Source organism: Ursus arctos, unplaced genomic scaffold (genome assembly GCF_023065955.2).
Source record: "Ursus arctos isolate Adak ecotype North America unplaced genomic scaffold, UrsArc2.0 scaffold_26, whole genome shotgun sequence".
NCBI classification, from domain to species: domain Eukaryota; kingdom Metazoa; phylum Chordata; class Mammalia; order Carnivora; family Ursidae; genus Ursus; species Ursus arctos.
In genome coordinates, this window is record NW_026622941.1 from 40487840 (window position 1) to 40510165 (window position 22326).

Consider the following 22326-nt stretch of genomic DNA (forward strand, 5'->3'; position numbering starts at 1 on the left):
GCTTAACCAACGGAGCCACCCAGGTGTCCCTCTTTGGGAGATTCTTAAAACAGAACAAAAAGCAATGATTTATCAAGGGGCATAGTATAAGACTCACTAAAATATGCAGAACAATTTGAAACAAAAAACTTGAAAAAAAAATAGTCTTTAAGTCAAATACATTCTATTAAATAACCAAGAATAAGATGAGCATGGTTTGCCTTCCAAATCCTAGAATACTAGGAAGAGGGGGTTAAACCTTAATCCTTGAAAGAGGGTTTAAGGAACAGGAAAAGATGGCCATATCATACAGACGAAAGAGCATGTGGCTTGGGAAAATAACCTGGATCTTAGTTCTAGTTCGTCCCCCAGGGAGTATGAAACCTCTGAAAAGCTGCAGGATGTTTCTAAGCCTTAGTTTACTGTCTATAAAAAAAAAAAAAAAAAAAAAAGGCTGTGGAGTTCTAGCTCTTACAGTCTATGATTACTACATGAATCACTTCTAGAAACCAAGTAGACAGGATTTGAAAAATGAGAAAACGTAGGAAAGACAATTAACAGTACCAATATTTTCTTCTTTCCTTCCTTTCTTTTTCCTTCCTTCCTTCCTCTCTCTTTCTTTAGATTTTATTTATTTGACAGAGAGAGAACACAAGCAGGGGGAGCAGCAGAGGGAGAAGCAGGCTCCCCACTGAGCAAGGACCCTGATGTGGGACTTGATCCCAGAACCCTGGGATCACGACCTGAGCCAAAGGCAGACCCTTAACTGACTGAGCCACCCAGGCACCCCACCAATAGTACTAATACGTTTTTTACTATACTGTAAGAGTGGCTTCTACTACTTTTATGGAAGGCCAGTGTAGCAAGAGAGGAACTGATAATCCTGCAGTCAATTCAACTGCTAAATTAGTAGGTTTTATAAAAAGAAACAAAATAGCAAGACTGCTTCTAGGGTTCTAGGGTTAAAATTTCCTAAGATCAAACATGAGATGAACAAGATGCCTGACCTTACTAGCCAAGGAATATCATACTAGAATGCTTTAAGCTCAGTATCCCTATCCACCCCTACTCCCCTGACACTGGAGCACCATAGAAACATTCAGATAGAATTCCCACAGGTAAAGGATCCTTTCCAGTGGCTCTGCCAGGGGATATATAGTAAGTCTTCACAGTCATCGGAGGGAACTCTGGAAATCTGAAGATATATGCAGGTTTATATGAAATGGGTATTTACAAGCAACAAGCTATTTCCTCTTACCACTGACATGAAGAAATTTCCATGTTGGCATATATTTATATGAAAAGCAGAGAACCTTTTCCTAGGACAATTAAAATTTTCTGTCCTGAATTGTGTATTTTCCTTTTTAGTCATTATATTGTCTTTCTCTTTTTTCAGTCCTCAGATACAGTTGCCAAGGTGGAGCGTACCTGGACCTAGGATATTCCTAAGAGGGAAAAGTGGTTTGTGCCCCTACCCCAGGAATACTTAATACAATGACTATACTTTAAAAACTGCAACACTAAGTTCCCAAGGACCCAGGAAAGACATTTAGATCTTTCAGTTTCATTTGCTTCAGTTAAAAACATCTTTATTTTTGTACATGAATGTCTGACAGAGCACTTTGGTAACAATACAGAAACACTATGAATAAATGGATGAATGGCAAGCTAGCTACATACAAAAAATGCTTTATTAAGGATTAGTCAGAAATAGTAGGCAGTTTTGAAAAGTAATCCAAAACACATAATATTAATTTTTCAGAGAGTAACAGATTATTTGCAATATATTCCCATCCTAGAAAGGGCATTTCTGCTCTACATAAGGGCCAAACGAACAATAGATGTCAAAGTGCCATCCTCATTACCTGAGACCTACGTGGAAAGAAGTCTCCTTTCCTGGAGTCTGAGTAGATGGGATCAAAATCACCCACAGCGCTAAGTCCACATTATAAAATCGCCACATCAAGCGCTCTGTGAACACGGTATCTTAGCCGATACTAACCACTCACTCAAAGAAACGTGAAATCACTTTTACCAAGAACAACAGTCAGGAAAAGAACGTTGTGATTCTGCTAAACTCACTTAGAAGTTGGCTCAATACAGGTGTCCTCTTTTAAGCCCTACGGCTCTCATCCTTTCAAAATGACCACTCCTCCTTCCATCTCAGGCCTCCAAGGCCTGTTCTGCAACTAATCTGACACCTTTCCATACTTTGGAAGCCTCGGGCTCCACCACGCCTTATCCCTACCAGATTTCTACTCTCGTGCGGGCTCTGGAAGCATTTTTTGGAAATATATATATATATATATATACACACATATATATACACACACACACAAACACACACACACGTCCATGAACTAACAAACCAAGGCTTGGGGCCTAACCCTGTTCCCCTCAACTCTCAGAAGTGTCCTCACAAATCGCAGATTCCCAAGAACCCACTCCTTTCTCTTGGAACCGCTGGCTCTTGGGTTAACCCTTCAGCTTCCACAGCCCCAACTAGTGCTGGTTCCTGTGGCCCTTTCCTGTTTCTCGCTTCGGCTGTTCGGGCTCTCGGCCGCAGCTCCTACACAACCTGTTTCCCGTCAGTAGAATCCTTGGAGGCTGGGAGCAGGCCCAGAAGACCCCCCCCCCCCCAGGCGACCTCCGGGATCTAAGACGGAAAGGGCCCAGCGTCCCCCCCACCCGACTCTGGCTCTTTCACTGTCCACGCCCCAAACTCTGTCTTTACCTGGGCGCCGCGACCACCTCTGCCACCCTCCGAGCATCCCGCGCGGCGGCCCAGGCTCTCCCAGCCCCCTGCTTCCGGGCTTTCCCGGCACTTCTGCTTCCGGTGCTCGGCCTCTCCCCCGAGCCGGCCCCACCAGCCCGCGCCCCGGCCCCGGCCCTCCGCGCCGCTCGTTCCCGGACTCTCACCGCTCGAAGAGCAGCCGCACGGAGAATATGCCCGCCGCCACTGGGAACACCGAGAGGATGTGCCGCGCCCGCGGGTAGCCGTAGCCGTCGCCCGGCCCCTCAAAGTCGGCCCAGCTCACGTTCTGAGGCAGCCAGAAGCGTTCGCTCCAAAGCCAGCCCCATAGCAGGCCCAGGGCTCCGGCCGCCGCTGTCGCCATCTTACGCCCGCCCGGCGGCCACTGCCGCCACAGCCTCAGCTGCCGCCGCAGCCAACGGAACCCGCGAGGAGGCGGCCCCGGGGCGGGGCCGGACCGGCGGCCACCCCCTTCCGGCCCCTTCTCGTCCCCTGCAAGTCTCAGCCCGCCTCCTCCGCGGGGCCGGGCCTCTTCACAGCCCATCTCGCCTCCCCACCCACCTCCCTGACTGCGGCCCCCAGGGCCGCCTCTCCTTGGGACCCCGCCCCTACCTGGCCACGCCCCACTTTCCCGCTCCGCCTCCTTCCGGTCCCGCAGACCTTCCGCTCTGGCCCCGCCCATTTTTGCCTAGGGTTTCGGCCACGCTTCTCCTCCTCCCTCGCTCAGTCGCCAGCCACGGCCACACCCCTCGTTTCAGGCTTAGCTCCCTTAAGGGGATGCTCCTCTTTCTCAGACCAGCCGTCCCAAAGGCTGTTCCCGCTTCCGGGCAGACCATACCTACATCTCTGCTCCTAGCCCCTCACTGGGGCCTACCTCGTCATCTCAGATGGTTCCGCTTAAACTCTCCCCACCTCTAGCGTTTTTTGCTCCCAACTTTTTCCTTCCTTGTGTCCTTCCATGATCTCAAGTCCCTTTCACTGTTTTCTCTCTTAAAACGGACTTTTGAAAATCCTTTTATTCTTCTCACAGGTAAAAGGAAATGGAAGATATCCAAAGGGTATTATCCAAAGAAAAATACAAAGGAAAAAAAATGATGGCCAATATTTAAGGAGGCTTACTATGTGCCAGATACTGCATTGAACATTTTACACCAAGTTATTTAACTCCCATTACTATTTTATGATGGGTAAACTGAGGTCCAGAGAGGTTAAGCAGCTTGCCCAAGGTTATATAGAATGATGGTAGAACTGGGCTTCTGAGCTAGAAAGTCTTTAGACTCTGGAACCCTGAGGCCTTATCTTGATAAACCTCCTTAATTTTAGGTTTCCACATTAAACATTTGACTCTTTTGTGGAGCTCCATAAACAAGAAGGGGAGCCATAAACAAGAAACCTTCAAAAAGCTATATTCAAAATTGTCCCTCAACTGCTGGAGATTCCTGAACCCTGAGTGCAGTCATTTAAAACCCGGCTGCAAGGTTAATTACCACAGGCTAACTACAATGATCTGAAAAAAAGATTAAAAGAACTGAATCTCTACCTCTTGTTCAAGGACAGATAAAGTAATTTTATAACTAGGAAGGCATGCTAACACCAAAAATTAGAGTTTCAAGGGGAGAGGAAGAAGGCGGGGGAAAAGGGTGCCATCCTAAAGTAGACTAGGTTTGCTTTAGCTCAGTGGTTCTCAAACTTAGGGTACCTCAGTTTGGATATTAGCTTGTCCCATCTCTCACATGGAGAGTTTGCTAAAAGTTTTCTGGGCCCCGTCCAAAGAAATTCCGATTCAGGAGGTAGGTCAGGGTGGGAACTATGAATTTACATTTCTCATTTCTAACAAACTTATAGGCAATGCCACTGCAGCTGGTCTGAGAACCACTGCCTGGAGCCATTTTTGTCCTAACCCAGCAATAGCTTAATGGTAACTACCCTATATTCAAGGTACATTTTTAAAAAAGTGAACTTGGGGCCCTGGGTGGCTCAGTCGGTTAAGTGTCTACCTTTGGCTCAGGTCATGATCCCAGGGTCCTGGGATGGAGTCCCGCACCAGGGGGATGCTTCTGCCTTCTCCCTCTGCCTGCCACTCCCCCTGCTGGTGCTGCTGCTCCCCCCACTTGTGCACGCACTCTCGCGCAATCTCTGTCAAATCAATCAATCAATCAATCAATCAATCAATCTTAAAATAAGTAAACTCTCCTTGATCCCATGGGAATTCAAATCAGTCTCAAGGAACAAAGAATATACTAACTTGGCATGCAGGAACAAGCACACAGTGATCTTGGTCTCAAGGTCTATCCCTCCAAAACCACATCTGTACCATTTCTCAACATCTTGGCTGTTAGAGAATTTATAGTTGATGAAATAGATAATATGAGAGCAAACTTTGTGCAGCTTTCACCTTGTCTAGGAGTGATCCAACCAGCAAGCTGGTTAAGTTGGCCCTGTAATAGTCATGAAGAGTCTCCTTAACCATCTCGGGTCCCAAGCTGGCCCCTTTTCTTGCTTCACCAACAGAAAAACACATCATCTTGTTGCCACCACTGACATACCAAACCCAAACAAGTTGCCTTCAGAGAGCCGAGAGAAACACTTTGTTTGGCTGTAGGTTCTTTTGTTTCCTAAGAATGTTTAGTATTATCTGGTCATTCTTTTTTTTTTTTAAAGATTTTATTTATTTATTTGACAGAGAGAGCACAAGCAGGGGGAGCTGCAGGCAGAGGAAGAGGGAGAATGAGGCTTCCTGCTGAGCAGGAGCCCTATGTGGGGCTCAATCCCAGGACCCTGGGATCATGACCTGAGCCAAAGGCAGACACTTAACAGACTGAGCCACCCAGGCACCCCTCTGGTCATTGTCTTGATGAGAACTACATTTTATTATATTGATATGGAGCTAGTCCTTGTTTCTACTCTCTGTCCCTATGTCTGTCTTAGCCCTTGAAAGGCAAAGAAAACAGTTCTTCGAAGGTTGATCTCAGTCCCTGCATACCTGATTTATGGTGACATATTCAACTAATATTCATAAGTGTTGGCCATAGGTACTCAGACTTTTTGGTATAAAATCCGTAGATTCAGTGAGTACCATGTGGATGGGTTGGAGTAGCAGTGAGTCACACAGTAAAGGTAGCTAAAATCAAGCCAGGATTGGATATTTTATGGATGTCATCCTGGATTAACTGTTGAGTGAACAGGGCTTTCTAAATGACTTCAGCCTGAGATGGGGCCAAGACCAGAAAGTAGTACCCTGCCATCCATTTGGAAGACCAGGCAAGACCCTGGCACATACAGTGAGGGACCCTGGAAAATGTAGCAGATGCCTCAAAAAGCATGACTATCTCCAAGGAAATTCACATTCCCACACTTCCATTAAAAAAAAAAAAGTGTTGGGGTATGGTTAAGCGTCTGCCTTAGGCTCAGTTCAGGATCCAAGGTTCCTGGGATCGAGCCCCACTTCGGGCTCCGTGCTCAGCAGGAAGCCTTCTTCTCCCTCTCCCGCGACTGCTCTCCCTGCTTGTGCTCTCTTTTCTGTCAAATAAATAAATATTTTTTTAAAAAGTGCTTTAACTATTGGGGCAGTTGCCTCTACAGGCAAGGATATCGAACAACCAACTATGCCTCTGCCCAGAGTGGAAAACAAGCCCATTTTTAAGTAGAGTCATTTGGAAATTCCCTTTAGCATGTTAGGCATAATTGCAAGATGAATTATTAAATGTTGAGTACAATTAACAATAAAAAACCACCACCGGACTTTGACTTGTTAAAACAAACAGCTCATTTTGAATGTACACACTAATTTTCTTGCCAAGTTGCCCTCAATTTTTTTTTTTTAAAGATTTTATTTATTTATTTGACAGAGAGAGACAGCGAGAGAGGGAACACAAGCAAGGGGAGTGGGAGAGGGAGAAGCAGGCTTCCCGCCAAGCAAGGAGCTCCATCCCAGGACCCTGGGCCCTGGACCCTGGGGTCATGACCTGAGCCGAAGGCAGATGCTTAATGGCTGAACCACCCAGGTGCCCCCATGTTGCCCTCAATTTTTAAGAAAAATTTGTCCTCCTGTAGGGCAGATGAGCACCCACGATCGACCCAACACCCCCACCTAGTGGTGAGATATACTCATAACACTTCTCTTCACTTAAAATGCACCAGACCCATTTGCCTTTTCTTCCCAAAATGCTCAGGTAAAAGGAGGTCCTGAGAGACTGTTACAATGTAAAATAATAATGGAAAAAGAACACTGAAAAGTTCAAATGTAAATTAAAAGCTTTATTGAATAAAAATGTTTCAGACTAAGCAAGACTGTAAGAAAGCAGAATACTTTACATCTCTAAAAAATATTAGAGCTAAATCTCTAAAAATGCAGTACAAAGAAAGTCTATAGCTTAAAATACCTCTCTCCCCACATACAATTTGGAATATCAATTATGTACAACAAATGTACTCAAGTTTATAATGTTCTAAAACCTTAACTACTAGAAAACCATCTTCCCAAAAAAGGCCTATAATTGGTTTAACTGCACCCTGGAAATACTGTCTGCCATAAAAATCAATACATTTCAGAGCTGATAAGTATTAAAAAACTAGTGTCCCAGAAAGGGGATATCAGAAGTGGATATAAGGTTTGGGGGTCCGGGCTCAAGTGGTTTAAGGCAGTTTTTCCTGTTATTGCTCCTTTAAACTCCTCACTTTGCTTTAACATGCAACATGGCAACAACAATACAAAAGATCTTATAAAAATATTGCTGCTTTCAGTAAATTATGAGCTGCACAGATACCACCAAAGAAGAAAGCAATCACTTGGGGTATAGTCAAACTCATTGGCAAATACCAGAGCTTATTTAAGAGATAGTGATCTCTCCAAGCACCAAATGTGCTCAAAAAGTGCCCCCAAAGAACAGTTGTGTTGTATTTCAATAATCCAGTTCAGGATATGGTTTAGCGAGTGGGATGCATAGCAATAAATTCCCCATATATATCAAAGTAAGAAAATTAACCTAAAAAGTGTTTTAAAGATTAAATATTCGATCTCTTTTAACAGATGCATACTAAATAATTAAATTGGTATTCATTTAAAAATATACAAACTGTGCCCTTTATACTAAAGTGCATTCAGTCATAATGTTTAGGTCCCTAAACCCCTTCTGTATGTTCCCTAATTCCATAATTGAATTTTTAGCATAACAATGTGCTACTAATCAGCTGTTTTTGTATTGCCTTTTGGGAATACAGTGGAGTCTGGACTTATCCGTTGGCATATTCCCCCCTCACCCTAAGACCTTAAAGCACTTATGTATATTATCATTGCTAAAATAGAGGACTTAAGTAATATTATCTCTAGCACTTAGAATTGGTTCACTTAAGCTGCAGTATGGGATTTTTTTTGAAGGAAGAACTCTTCCAAAATTACTTCCACATAAATTATAGTTCATGCTAAGATACCTGTGTACGTGCATCAGTGTGAGAAAGGGCAGTGGCTCACTAACACTAACACAAATTTAAGGCCCAGGACCATTTGCAGTTGGTCATTCCTCATCCTCCTCCTCTTCCTCATCATAGTAGCGATTTCTCTTTATCTGTTCCTCCACAGACAGCTCTTGAACGACTTCTCCCTCCCAGAACCCCACATCCTCGGATTCCTGATGCTGGGTAGTAAATTCTTTAGGGGAGGTATTGTCTGCAAAGCTGGACCAATTTGTAGGCGTGGGTTCTAGTGGAGACTGCTGGTTGAGGTTTCTATCATCTTCATCTAAGTTTGCACCATTTTCTGTAAGATTCTCACTCCCCATCTCAAAACCATGATCTTCCTTACTTCTCCTCCCTGTCTCCCCTCCTCCAGATTCCTGGTTTTGCCAGGTTGTTTTTCCCACACCGCCATTCTTTTCGAAGGTATTGGCGTTTTCCACTTGTTTCCTTTCTGCTGTCATTCCTCCCGTAAACTCCTCACTCTGCTCTGACATGCTCCAGCCTTTCCTTATAGGTGGGGACGAGATTTTTGGGCTCTTGACCGAAGTGGTTCGAAATGAAGCTGCGACAGTGAATGGGCGGCTTCTTTCTTTCAGTGAAGAAGATCGTCTTAGCTTCTTCAGATCCAGATCTACGTCCTCGGGAGCTTCGGGCTTGCTGATTTCATCCTCAGGAGGCCATTTGGGCTTGGATACTTTGATCCCTTCCTCCAAGATACTTCCTGAACTACCAAGTTCAGTGGGGGGCGGCCAAGCGATCTTCAGCTTCTTGGTTTCAGCCGGCTTGTCTTCTTTCTCTGGCTGAGAGGAGGCCTTGGCTTCCATACTTGCTGTCAGCACACCCACCTTAGCAATGGGGGCATCTTCTACCCCTGGGCTCTGAGGGGTCTCCCCTGCATTTGGAAGCTGGGCTGGTCTCTCCAGAATCCCTTCATTTTCATTTTTGCTTGCCCACAGATCTTTGTGTGGTCTGTGCCCAAAGCCTTCATCATAGTTGCCTTTAGCTTTAAAGAGTTGATTGAAGTGAGGCTTGCAGTAGATTCTCCCATGTAAAGATGCATATGTTCCTAGGCTGTTGTTAAAAGAAAAAGAGCATAAAGTTAATAGATCTGTATACTCTTACTTATACCAGCAGGCTGAACTTTGGCAACTGCAGTATTTTCAAAAGATGCTAAGTAAGAAAAACATCTTTCAAAGGACATCGATCACCTAGAATTCTTGACCCCCTCCCTTTCAAGCAGGTGCGTTTTCTTACCCTTATAAAAGCATGCTCATTTCTAGGCCTAAACCTTCACAAGACATTCTTTCATGTGGTACAGCCTCCTATTTTCAAATGGTTTCACTCCCCTCCGCCAAAACTGTCAAAAAAAAATTATTTCTTCCAAGAAGTCTTCCCTAGGTAAGCCCACCTATCTCTGACCACTCATAGATTTCCTATTTATAATCTATAATTAGCTATAATGATATTCCTTTGTACAAAGTTGAATCATTTTCCTCCTCGTTTCCCATTTGCGTTATAATTTAAAAGTACATCTCTATAGGAGTAAGTATAATGCTCTGCAAACAGTCTGTACTCACTAGATGCTAGGGACTGAATATGGTTAACAGGAGCCCAGTGAGCAGCAGCCAGGAAGTAAATCTACTCTAATATCAGTGCTGGACAGGCTTTCAGGAGATTTGGTGTCTCTTGCAAGGTAACAAATTCCAAAAGGGATATAAAAATAACAGCATTTCCACAGAAGAGATATAAAAATTCAGAAACTTAGAATATATGCTTTGGAGAAAAAAAATTAATACCATGCGTAGGAAAAGAACCAATGAGAAGTCACAGAGGCACATTTTGGTTCAATAGAAGGGAGAGCTGTGGAGCTAGAGCTACCTTACACGGGAACTAGGTAGTGGGGTATCAACCCCTGCGAAGTGCCACACGGATGCCAGCACATCTTTCCAGAGTATTTTAGAAGGAATGCTTGCTCTGAAAACAAAGCTGGAGGAAGTGACATCCTAGTTACTTTCCTAAGACTCCATGATTTTTTTTTTTTAAGATTTTTATTTATTTACTTGAGAGAGAGACAGCCAGCGAGAGAGGGAACACAAGCAGGGGAAGTGGGAGAGGAAGAAGCAGGCTCCCAGCAGAGGAGCCTGATGTGGGGCTCGATCCCAGGACTCCGGGATCACGCCCTGAGCCGAAGGCAGACGCCCAACGACTGAGCCACCCAGGTGCCCCTAAGACTCCATGATTTAAATGAGTTAATATGGAATATGTCCCCAATTTGTTATTTTTTTAAGATTTTATTTATTTATTTGAAAGAGAGAGAGAGAGAGCTCAGGGCAGGGGGAGCAGAGGGCAGAGGGACACGCAGACTCCACGTTGAGCAAGGAGCCTGACACAGAGCTTGATCTCACAACCCTGAGATTATAACCTCAGCTGAAATCAAGAGTTCGATGCCTAACTGACTGAGCCACCTAGGCGCCCCAATTTGTCATATTTCTATTCATACCTTGAGTTACTTGGAAGAAATGATACATAATTATTTTCTCAGAAATAAAAGGAAGCAAAATACAGAAAAATTCATGCTCTTCAGGGTCTATTATTGTTATTATTACCATTTATATGGTGTTTGGAACATTTTCAAGTAAGGGCTTAGACAAGTATACTCTTTTTTTTTTCTTTTTTAAGATTTTATTTATTTGAGAGAGAGTGCACTGGAGAGAGAGCAAGCATGAGTGGGGTGAGGGGGAGGGGAAGAAGTACGCTCTCCGCTCAGCAGGGAGCCTGATGCGGGACTTGATCCCGGGACTCTGGGATCATGACCTGAGCCAAAGGCAGCCGCTCAACTGACTGAGCTACTGAGGTGCCCCGACAAGCACTCTTAAGATTTCTTAACTATATGATTCTATGAGACCGAGGGGGAATATTCTACTAATTTAAGTCACAGGAGGTTTTACCTGCCACCCATAGGATTTAAGCTCCATGTAAATTAAACATGTAAATTAAAATATCAATGTACCAAGAAGTTCCAAACACCACTCTCATTTGCTATGTAATACTTGTCATTAAATGGTACTTTTTACTTTCTTCAAGGACCTTCGACAGCGCACTCTTAGTACAAGAGCTTCTAGTACCAGTGCTCTAAAAGCCAAAGAGTCCCTCCCATGGTCCAGCGACACAAAGAGATGGCTCACTCCGGTTGGCTTACGTAAGTTTGTTGTTGCAGTAGGAGCAACGGAAGCAGCTGACGTGAAACACCTGCTGGTTGGCCAAAAGACGCTCCATCGGGTAGACTGTCTTCTGACACTCCACACAAGTCTCTCTTGCAGGTGCCTGAAACTTCTAGAAGGAAAAGGGTATCGTTAGCACAGGCAGGGATGAGTTCGTACTCTGCTGAGACGTGCCCTGGTTTTACTTTGTTAGCTAAGGGCTCCCTTACCTGTCAATTCTCATAGGAACACTAAGCCTATTACGATTCTATCAGCTAACTCTTTAAGGCCAGGAAGCTCTCCTGCATCCCTTTCCCCGACTGGCTGGCTGCCCTAAGTGTAGCAGCCACCGAGGCTGGACTGCAGAGGAAGGCTTGGACAGGCCATCACACACACACAAAAGTACATACAACATGGTTCCACGGACAGGAAATTAGGAGAAAATGTCATCACACACAGAAGTTTGTTTGACTCAAGTGCCTGGTAAAAGCAGGAGAGACTTTTATAAGAACAGATTTGGAAGGGGATAAATTTAAAGGAGAGGAAAAGCATTGGACTTTGGGAATTGGGAAAAGACAATTTGATAAAGCATCTTTTAGTCTCCTCTGTTTATTATCTTGACTTAGCATAATATTTTATCCATTAGGCACAATATATTTAATAAGTCAAAACTGACACGTAATAATTTTAAAGAGACAAACTATTTCATTAGGACTCCAGAAGAAAGCATAGCCCAACAAAGCTATAGGTTCTATCATCTTCTCAGAAACCAGTGGAGAGGGGCACCTGGCTGGCACAGTTGGGAGAGCATGCGGACTCTTGATCTCAGGGTTGTGAGTTAGAGCCCCATGTTGGGCGTGGAGCCTACTTAAAAAACAAAGAAACCCCAAAAAACAATGGAGAATAAAACTATTGTAATGGGGAGTGAAAGGTCATAACAGACTGGGAATTCATGAACTGTCTGTGAAGTGTGGAATAAGAATGGGGTAAGCACAGCTGTTTCAGCTGGTAAACCCAATCCTGAAGAACATAAAATAGTTGGTATTCTAGCACTGATGAAAGCCAGAATTCCCAAATGTCAAGTTTTTACATAAGAAATGGTTACTGGGCTACTAGGGGCTGGTAAGAAGTCCCTAGGTATATGTAACTAACTCTTGACTTGCTCCAACAGAAACACCTTATCCAGCAAATGCAGGAGCAGCTTGGGTTAAGGTGGCCAGGAAGCTCTCACAGGCACCTGGCTGGGGGGGTGGGGGGTGGGGGGGGGCTCTGCAGCCAAGACTTGTGTGATGGTAAATAATGCAAATTAGTCCCAAGGTCCAAGACTTGAATGGTTAAGATAAGCCGAAAATAAACCAGCTTATGGGCAAGATAGAATTTTCATTTAAAAAAAATTGAAAATAGTCCCATAAAAAATTCAGACTGCTGGTTCACTTGCTACATGATTCACCAGGAGGTAAAGCAAAAAATAGGCATGGTTTCCCAAATGGATCCGGACAGGAAACAAAAGTAGAAAATGGGCAAAAGAAAAAAAAAATGGCCATAAAGGGAAATCTCTATAAAAGAGAGTTTAATAGAGTTGAGTGGTAAACTCCCAAATAGCACCAAGGGACTGAAGAACGAAGGAACAGAACTAAGTGGAAATGGCTCCTCCACAGCCCCCTTCCATTCGTAAGGTTAGAGCCCTAAAAAGAAAAACTAAAATAGTCAAAGACACATTCAACCTAGTTTACCAGCGTAAGGGAAGTATTTAAATATGATCAAATGTTATTGTAACTGAATGCTGCTGGAAGCAACGAGGGCCTTATCTGGAGCTCAGAATTCTTATATGGACACTTCTAACAAGACAGGACTCAGTGGAGATGTCACTGCATAGTTTTAATTAGGTTTTTTCTAAAAAGAACTAGGTCCTTGTCTAGCAAGCAGGACATGCATTAAAATGCAAAATAAAACGTGGGTGTAACAGTACAGTTGACGGCAAGGGGGAGAGCCCGTACAGATCCCCATTCACGTGACGTAGAAGTCAGAGGCCAAATGTATCTCTTTCTCAGACTGAAGCTCTTTTTCAGCTGCGGGGCGGCTTCGGTATTCTGAGCATTTGACTTAGGACAGTATTTGTTCTGGGCAGTGAAGACAGAGCAGGAGACGGGAATCTCCCAGCGTACGAGAGGAGAGGGGTATGACCGTGCTCAGGGGAAATGGAGAGATCCGGAGCACGCCTCCATCACACACACACAGAGGACACACCGTAGGAGGGTGTGGCCCCGGGAACAGAAAGGAGAACCTGAGAGAAAGCTGAAAGCTGAGCTCACGTTAGGAGGAAAGTGGAAGGCAGGAGCAGAAATTAGGTACCGGAGGAGCAGGAAGCAGAAGCTGTAAGAGACAAACAGGAACCTTCAGTGAATACACAGCATTCGGGGGGGCCCTGGAGCACTTTACTGCAGCTGAGCTGAAACTCAGCTCAGACCCGGGAATAAGATCACATTTTCTCTCTTTTTCAAGTTAATTCTGCTAATTGTGGCAAAAGCAGCTTCACTCCTATCTACCTGAGGTTGGAACCTGTCCCAGCTCAGGAGAGAGAGCTGTTCTGAGCTTTCACCCACACAAGGAGTGTCTCCTTAACAATTCTTTAGTGTCTTACTGCCTCCCACACCTAACCCACAATGGCTCTCTCTTGAAGGGGGTGAAAAGCCATCCTTCCTCCTTAGCATCAAATTGATAGGCGGCTGGCCCAAACATCTGACTAACCACAAGCTTCTAACTAACCAGACCTACCAGAGGCCCATTATTCCTACCCAATTTTCACATAGACCCTTTTCAATATTATTTAATGTTTATATGGCAGTGCCCAAGGGCCTTCTAGTTTCATGAAGTCAGGAGGATCCCAACCTGGTAATATGCCAAATCAGAGTGGCTGCGTCTGTGCCTTCCCTTTACTTCCTCTGTCCCGGGCTCTCAGCCACTTTTTTGTAATTGCCCCCATGTCTATTCAGACGACAGGAAGCAGAGTCAGTGCCCAAAAATCTCTACCATTATGATAGGCCTGGCATATATCCTGCCCATGCCTTCATGGCATGCTCGGACTTGGCACAGCCACGTTTAAAACATTGCCAGTATTAGAACGTTAGACATTTTTTATGTTTAAAATATATTTTTTCACTTGGTAAGCTGTTTTCCATCTCTCCTCCCTCCGTTTTTCACGTGTAGAAACTAGAGCACCAGGACGTCAGACTCCTTATCAAAGCTCCCACGGTAACAGAATTAAAATTAAAACTCAGAACTCCCGATTCACAAACCAATAGAGCATTTTCTGAATTGTCCTGGCATGCTAATTTTCCGTAACTAAAGGAAACTTTGGGGAGGAGAGCAGATGCTAACCCAAATGAAAATCATCTCACTATAGCAGTTTGAACAAACTACAGTCCTCACTTTGCTTCAAATTAAAATACGTAGATAATATCTTTGGGATGTTCAGGAATGAATGAGGTAATATTTACATAACTGATGTTCATAAACACTGTCATGTCTTTCCCATATGAGGGATCTTACAGGCCCTCTGTTGATCAGCAACTATGCAGAGCTGTTTTTCTAATACTTGTGTATGGCTTCATCTGCATTCTTTCACTGTCTGGCCTTACACCTATATTTCAGTCCAATGAAAGCTCTAGTTGGGAGATTATAGATATGTATATATTTATATGTACATGTAATATATATAAAATAACACACATACACATGAGGGGGAGAGCTGGCAACAGTCAGTGAAGCTAACTAGCCTTTGGACATGGTGAAGTCAGAAGAAAATTCTGTATTGATGTCAGGCTTCCATTCCTCAGAACACCGCAAAATGCCTCTCATTCCCTCCTTTCCAATCTGTGCAAAATATCTAGGTAATTAAACCGGAATTCTTCACATACAGTGAATGGTTGGGCCGGCTCTGTGCAGCCTTTCTGTGAAACTCTTTTTGACAGCGTTTCGGAGATACTCACATCTTAGACTGCTCTACACGTAGAAGAAAGGCTCATGTTCTGATAGAGCAGGACTAGGTAGATAGTAAGAAAAGATTCTAGATGCCCTTCTAGCATGATTCCAATAGCTCTGTAAAATAACAAAACCTCCTACCCTGTCCATAGAGAAAGGGACAGCCAGCAGGGCATAGAGGGGGTGCCAGGGTGTGTGTCCTCTCCTGCAGTCTGCCATGTTTTCTCTCCACCTCCTTCAGCAGAACCAGCCAAGGAAGCCTTGGCTGTCCTCGTGGGGGCAAGTGGGTGTTCCCAGAGCTGGCCACATCTCTTTGCCTCTTCCTCCCTATCATCCCCACCCTGGAAACATTTAGGGGATAACTTCTCTCAATGGAAAGACATAAAGCCTGAAGAGACCTCTGGGTCTCTTGAGTAGAAAGGTCCTGATCTTTCTCACAGGGTCCACTGAGCTCTGCTCCCAGAACATCTTTTTTGAGAGTGAACCTGCAACTTCAGTTTCATTAGCACCAGGTCTCAACAACTGAGCTATCTGGCCAGCGTTCAAAACATACATATAAAACCACTACTGGTAAAGACCAGTATCATTTTTTTTACTTTACCAAGCTCAAGTTTGAAATTAATCGAATCTCTACCTTAGATGTCCTATTTTCAATAACAGACATATAGGCACTAAGGAACAGTTTTTCCAGGATGTGTGGGACCTAAAAAAATCTATTCTGAGGGAACAAGTTTATTCTGAGCTGTATGTAATTTCCCCAAGTGGAGAAACAACTTCTGTCGCATGGTCTACAGCCACAAGACCAGCGATGCCAGCAGGTCTTCCTATAAACACTGAAGTATATATATACTTGCCTTCAGAATGTAAAGGATAAATCTGAGGAGAAGAACATACACTACCGTTAGATGAAAGTGGGGATGTGATCGAGTCCCATCTGTATCTGTACACCATAATCATTTGAGCTTTGGACCATAGGCAAACATAGGGAGCCAGGCCTATTTACTCCAGTCTTTACACAATGCTGAAAACCTGAGGCGTCCGTCTGGTGAAAGCAGGCCTGTTGGCATTCTCCTGCTGAGTGACCAGGGCCAAAGAACAGGCATGGGTCTGGGACAGGTGCAGAGGGAGCTTCCTCTCCACCTCCTCTCATTCCTGGTATGCTACGGAGGACCTAAGGGAGGTACACTCTGTCACTCATCGCTCACCGGCTCAGATCCCGGAGTCTGAATCAAGGAGGGACCTCAAAAGTCCAACACAGTACCAGGAGGTCTGACCCAGCAGTTGAGGGAGGGAAACGAGACTGGGTCGAGAATTCAAACTACTCAAGAACAGATTTTAGTTCTTAGACAAGCCATGGAATTTCCCTAGTTCCTCAGTCCATGGCCCAGTCAGATTTACTGGCTGTTCTTGATCCAGAACCACAACCCAAGGACTCACATCTGGGCAGGGTTGCTCTTGGAGAAGAAATGAGCCCCACGGCATTTGCTACTTTGCTGGACTCCAGATACTGGACAAAAGTGCTGATGACAGCATGAGCTGAACTTTAAGGCCGCCAGAAGAGGGGGTCACGTTGAGTACATGTGCAGCTCAATCACTGTCATTCCATCCTACCTCCCTTTACCTGCTTTCTCTCGCTTTCTTCACCTTTTACGCCTTTACAATAAACCTTACTCTCATAAATCTCAGCTTCCCGTAAAATTCTCATTTACAGTCTTCACTCCTCTCCTTTCCCTTTTTTAACTCGCCCTTTAAGTCCTGGACTCTCAGGGGGCGCCTGGGTGGCTCAGTCATTAAGCATCTGCCTTCGGCTCAGGGCGTGATCCCAGGGTCCCGGGATGGAGCCCCGCATCAGGCTCCTCTGCTGGGAGCCTGCTTCTTCCTCTCCCACTCCCCCTGCCTGTGTTCCCTCTCTCACTGGCTGTGTCTCTCTCTGTCAAATAAATAAATAAAATCTTAAAAAAAAAAAAAACGTAAAAATAAATAAGTAAATAAATAGATAAATCCCGGATTCTCTTCTTTTCTCCTTTTGTTCCAAACCTTCGCTTATGTCCTCTTCTCCTCCTCCTTTTTGCGCACTAGAACTTTCATCAAGGCACCAGTCATGCCCACAATTGAGAGATACAAGCACAGCTGATGGGTGCATGAGGTCGGGACAGTTACAGACCATCAATACACCAATTCTACCTACTGCATTTCTTTTAAATGTTAACACTTTCTAAACAAACCCAGCTACTTAAGAGAGCACCAGAGGAGAAAGACACTAAAGAAGTGTGGGTATGTTTGGTTATTAATCCACATGGATAAACAGCAACAACATTAGCAAAGCATTCCATTAAAACAAGTCAGGTAACAAAGTCTATAGTAGGTATTGAGGGTTTTTTTTTTTTTTTTAACCTGTACTTTTATGAGGATATATATTTGTTCACAGAAAGAGAAAAGACTGTTTTTAAAACCTGGTGAATAAAAGGCACCCAGACATTGAATAGCCTAGTAAAGTTTTCTTAGGGTACAAAACTTTTGTACATTCCTTAACACCTAATATTATATACTAGTATAAATGTTACTTGAATGCCCCATTTTACAGCAAATGGGCTGGCCAACCCCCACTGCAATGTACACATTCTTTCTTTAAAGAAGGTAACCACCAATCAGGTTACAGTCAAGTTCTCCAGACCAGGGGGCCACTTTCTTTAAGCTGATATGCACATCCCCATCCAATGCGCTGATTTAGTTTAACAGATTTCCTGAATTTCCCATTTTGTGGTCTTTTGCCCATTCACAGATTTATGGACTTGGGCATTTTTCCCCTCACCAAAAAAACCAAAAAACCAAAAACAAACAAACAAACAAACAAACAAAAAAAACAAATCCACATCATTTTCTTTAACTTTGGATTTCCTCAAAACTTTCATGAATTTTCCAGATTTCAAACTGAGAGCTATGAGTGAACCTCTCCCCTCCTGGCTCAAACATCTGAGAAGAAACAAAATTTCCAGGGAAAGTGACTGGCTTAAGTATGCCCTTAGTTGGTGTTTTCATCCACAGGAAAGCAAAAACGGGTTATAATGAACAGAATGATATAAGGTGCAACGAGCTCTACTCGTACACCAATGTCTAAAGGTTCCAGGAGAAACTGCCATCATACCTTCACTGCTTTGGGAGGAGAACTTTCCGAGAGGCTAGAGGCTCTGGCATCTGGATTCAGTGGCTTGGGATGGACAGGCTGCTGGACCTCACTCTTGACCTGGGAGTTACCTGCTTGAGTTACAAAAGGAAGACATTTTATAGTACCTCAGGGGAAGTCTCAGAAATGGTTCCTCCCCAGAGCAAAGCTTTGAAACCTCTACAATGGACAGGTCTTTCAACACCGGGAAAAACCAGCTCTTCTAATGCTAAAAGCTATGCTCTTAGGTTCTGAGCTAGGAGGCTTTCTCACCCTTTGCCACACACAGCAGGAATCCAAATCACCCTATCTGAAGAACTTCAGCTTCCGTGGTATTTGTCATTTTTAAAGGCCATCGGTAGCACATGATGTGATGAGCACTGGGTATTATGTAAGGCTGATGAATCACTGAACTCTACCTCTGAAACTAACAGTACACTATATGTTAATTAACTGAATTAAAAAAAAAAAATAAAGGCTGTTTGTAGATGTTGATGACTTTTTTGGTAGTTAGCACCCCCAGTAGCTCCTTCTGGGGTGCTTCAACTGAGGTTGGCAAAATGAACGAATGTGAGGGTATAAATTTCCTACTGAACGTGCCCGCACACACACGTGTGTAATCTGACACAGTTGTTTTTTGGTCAGTCCTATAGCAGATATCCACGGATGGAAATTATGGAAAAAGGCTCCATGAAGTTTTTTTCATAACCATTGATGTGTCACCTGCATAAGTTAATTTTCTGCCAATACAGTCACTGTGTGGAAAACTCTGGGCAGGCACAGAAAAGTGCTACTAAGGAACCATAAAAGAATTCCTTAAAATCTAGAGTGAAGTCAACAAAGTACTAAAAGATTAAGGCTTATTTTTCAAATGTTTTGCAAACCTAGTCAAAACTCAGAAAAATTTCTAGTCCAAGAAAAATGACTGCAAAAGGAATGTTCTTGGATTCAAGTAGCAAATTTCTCTCTGAAACTTTAAGGTAGGATTTACTAGAGATTTGTTAAATGCATATTTCTACTTTAGTTGCTGAGTTTTCAATGTCTCGTAAAGTAATTAACCTGGGGAGAAGCTAGAAATCCACATAGATTTAAAAAAAAAATACTGAAAATCAGAATCAAAAGTGGACTTAGTAAGGGAAAAAAAAACAAGAAACAAAACCAAAAACAAAGGTTTTTGTTTTTGGGAGAAGTGAGGCTTGAAATGGATGAAAAGGTGATAAAGTTCAGCACCAACTGGAAAATCTCTAGAATCCGGCGGAGGGTGGACTAGAGTAGTACACATGTAGATAAGCAGAGAAGATATTTTTAAAAGGTTATTCAAATACCAATTCCTTATCCCTGTAAATGAATATAATTCTTTTTTGGCCAAACTCCTATTAAAACGAAACTTCAAAGTTAGTTTTTACAGCTTGAACGCTGAAAAGGTTTGCTACAAGAGGTAGGGTACGTCCAATGAGAGAAGCACCCAAAGTATTCAGTTTGCCCCAAGTTAATCATACTGAATTTAACTTCTCCCTAAGCCGTGGACTGTGTGAAGTGTATGCAAGCATCGGTCCTTAAAACCAAGTGAAAGATTTGATCAGCTAAATTGCTGGGTTTAATATGTTACATTCTCAGCACTGACAGCAATGGGGACATTCCTGGGCAAAATACAGAACGCCCAACAAGAGCCTCATCCTTCAGATCTAAGAACAAATGCTTACGGGACTCATCTTCAGCAGGGGTGGAACGGACTGCCAGGCTATTCTCAGTTGCAGAAACCTACAAAAGAGGGGGGATTAAGAATCACATTAAAAATAAAAGAGCAAACTGCTGTTAATGCCATAAAAACCTGCTGACTCTAGTCAGTCACTGGCTGCCTGGGGGAAATAACGGGCCCCAGAACAGCTGAGCACTTAAACAAGAGGCAGCAAAATGTCTTTTATGAGGATATTAACATGCCTCTCAATTACAGAATAACGGGAGAAACAGACTGCACCCAACTGCCAAAAGTGTGCATCATCTCCCTTTATAAAAGAACTTCTAAACCATATCTTTCTACTGTCAAGAAAAAAAAAAGGGCAAAACAAAACCCTCTATCAAAGAACAAAGCTCCTTACCATAGAACTATAATTCACTCCAAGGCAAGATGGTGTCTTTACATTAGGAACTATTCTTACTCCTTTATCTTCCTAATTCCTTATTTCCCAACCAGATACATTCTGCTGAAACAAGCTTGCCAGTACACAAGACCTTTTCATAGCTAAAAGACAAACTTACCAAAAACCAACCTCTGGTATTATCTTCAAGGTTAGTTTTGCTTTTTAATTCCAGTCTCAAAATGGCAGTGTTTAACAAAACAGCAGATCTTATCTGTAGGTGCAAATCTCTTCCCAAGAAGCCAGCAAATTTAAATAAAAACTTTCTACTTTCTCTCTCTCTCCTTTTTAGTGGCTCCTAGGCCTTCCAGGTATCCTCCATCACACTAAAAATCATGAAGGGTCTAGAGGTGACCCAATGTGTAGTCTTCGTGTAAAAGTCTTTCATTCAGATGCCAGGGATTTTATGGGCAATGCTGAGTGTTTCTATCAGGATGTCTAATGTACTGAATAAATTTACAATGGAGAGTAAGTCATTGGCTGGCTAAACCTGAATTTTTGCATGGTTGTTTTTTCTCATTACTTTTTTTTTTTCTAAGTAGGCTCCACACCCAACATGGAGCCCAGTGGGGGGCTTGAACTCACAACCCTGAGATCAAGACCTGAACTGAGATCAAGAGGTGGACACTTAACCAACTGAGCCACCCAGGCGCCCTTACTCTCTTTTCAGACATGGCATAGAACAAACCAGTATAATAACAGCCAACATTTACTGAGGAGTGTTTAGTATGTGCCAGGTATTGGAATGATCACTTTACATGCATTATTTCATTTAATGATATGAAAGAAATTAAAATCTCTTCAATTCTTGTTAATTAGAAGGTGCATCCATCCCAGGATATTCCTCTCTCACCTCTGATTTTGGTCACCTTGAACCTTCGGGGTAAACTTACTGCCAATCATGACATCATTGCACATGCCTAACCAACTGACTTCACTTCAGGCACCATCAGGAGCGAGCACGTGAGATTTTGTTCAAACATTTTGTTAAAGGAAAGCGCAAATTCGTTTACAAGAGGAGAAAGGGAAGAACAATATCTTGACAAAATATTCTATTTCAGGCAAGTTTACCTGAGCAGTAACGTCCCTTTGTAACAAGCTGGAGTTCAAATATCGGGGATCGGTTAACAAAAGCTAGGCAAACAGCTGAAAGGATAACTGACTGAAGCTCTGAAAAATTTTACGAATTTGAAGGCAGCCCCAGCTTTATGAACCTGCAGCACGTACTTGAAGACTATGTACTGTCTTTATCTCCTTTCTCCCCCACCCACTCCTCAATTCATGGTTTAGCTGCACTGATGCCCCTTAAGCTATAATTATAGTGTTCTGACCCTCCAGTTCAACTCGGAGTTCCAGTTTCAAATCAGTGTGCAGACAATCAAGAAAGAAACACAAAATTAGATTAGGGACAATCCAAGCATTATTTTCTAGATGATCATTTTTCAAACCATGCTCCTAGAATAGATGGGGCAATTTCAATGCTGGGAATATTTTTCCCTTAAGTTTTTTTTTTTTTTATAGTATGTAACATTTTAACTCAGTTACTCTTTTTTTTTTTTTTTTTAAGATTTTATATTTAAGTAATCTGTATACCCAACATGGGGCTTGAACTCATAACCCCATGATCAAGAGTCGCATGCTCCACTGACAGAGCTAGCA

General features: G+C 43.3%; 2 protein-coding genes across 6 annotated transcripts in view; both read right to left on the reverse strand.

Annotated features, from left to right (window-relative positions):
• The window catches only part of CERS5 (ceramide synthase 5), a 29291-nt gene extending 26076 nt beyond the window's left edge, over nucleotides 1-3215 (reverse strand). The window contains exon 1 of one of the 4 annotated variants that reach the window (XM_044385476.3): nucleotides 2899-3215. In XM_044385476.3, the coding sequence (XP_044241411.1) occupies nucleotides 2899-3095 (197 nt within the window). In that variant the 5' untranslated portion in view covers nucleotides 3096-3215. Of the gene's footprint in view, nucleotides 1-2713; nucleotides 2741-2898 lie in introns of those variants that run through there. The other 3 variants (XM_026501902.4, XM_026501901.4, XM_048216780.2) reach the window with 3 other exon arrangements.
• Nucleotides 3216-6967: 3752 nt separating this feature from the next.
• The window catches only part of LIMA1 (LIM domain and actin binding 1), a 56507-nt gene continuing 41148 nt past the window's right edge, over nucleotides 6968-22326 (reverse strand). The window contains exons 7-10 of one of the 2 annotated variants that reach the window (XM_026501899.4): nucleotides 20233-20290; nucleotides 18512-18621; nucleotides 11385-11518; nucleotides 6968-9256 (exon numbers count right to left, since the gene is read on the reverse strand). In XM_026501899.4, the coding sequence (XP_026357684.2) occupies nucleotides 8245-9256; nucleotides 11385-11518; nucleotides 18512-18621; nucleotides 20233-20290 (1314 nt within the window). In that variant the 3' untranslated portion in view covers nucleotides 6968-8244. Of the gene's footprint in view, nucleotides 9257-11384; nucleotides 11519-18511; nucleotides 18625-20232; nucleotides 20291-22326 lie in introns of both variants that reach the window. The other variant, XM_026501898.4, reaches the window with a different exon arrangement.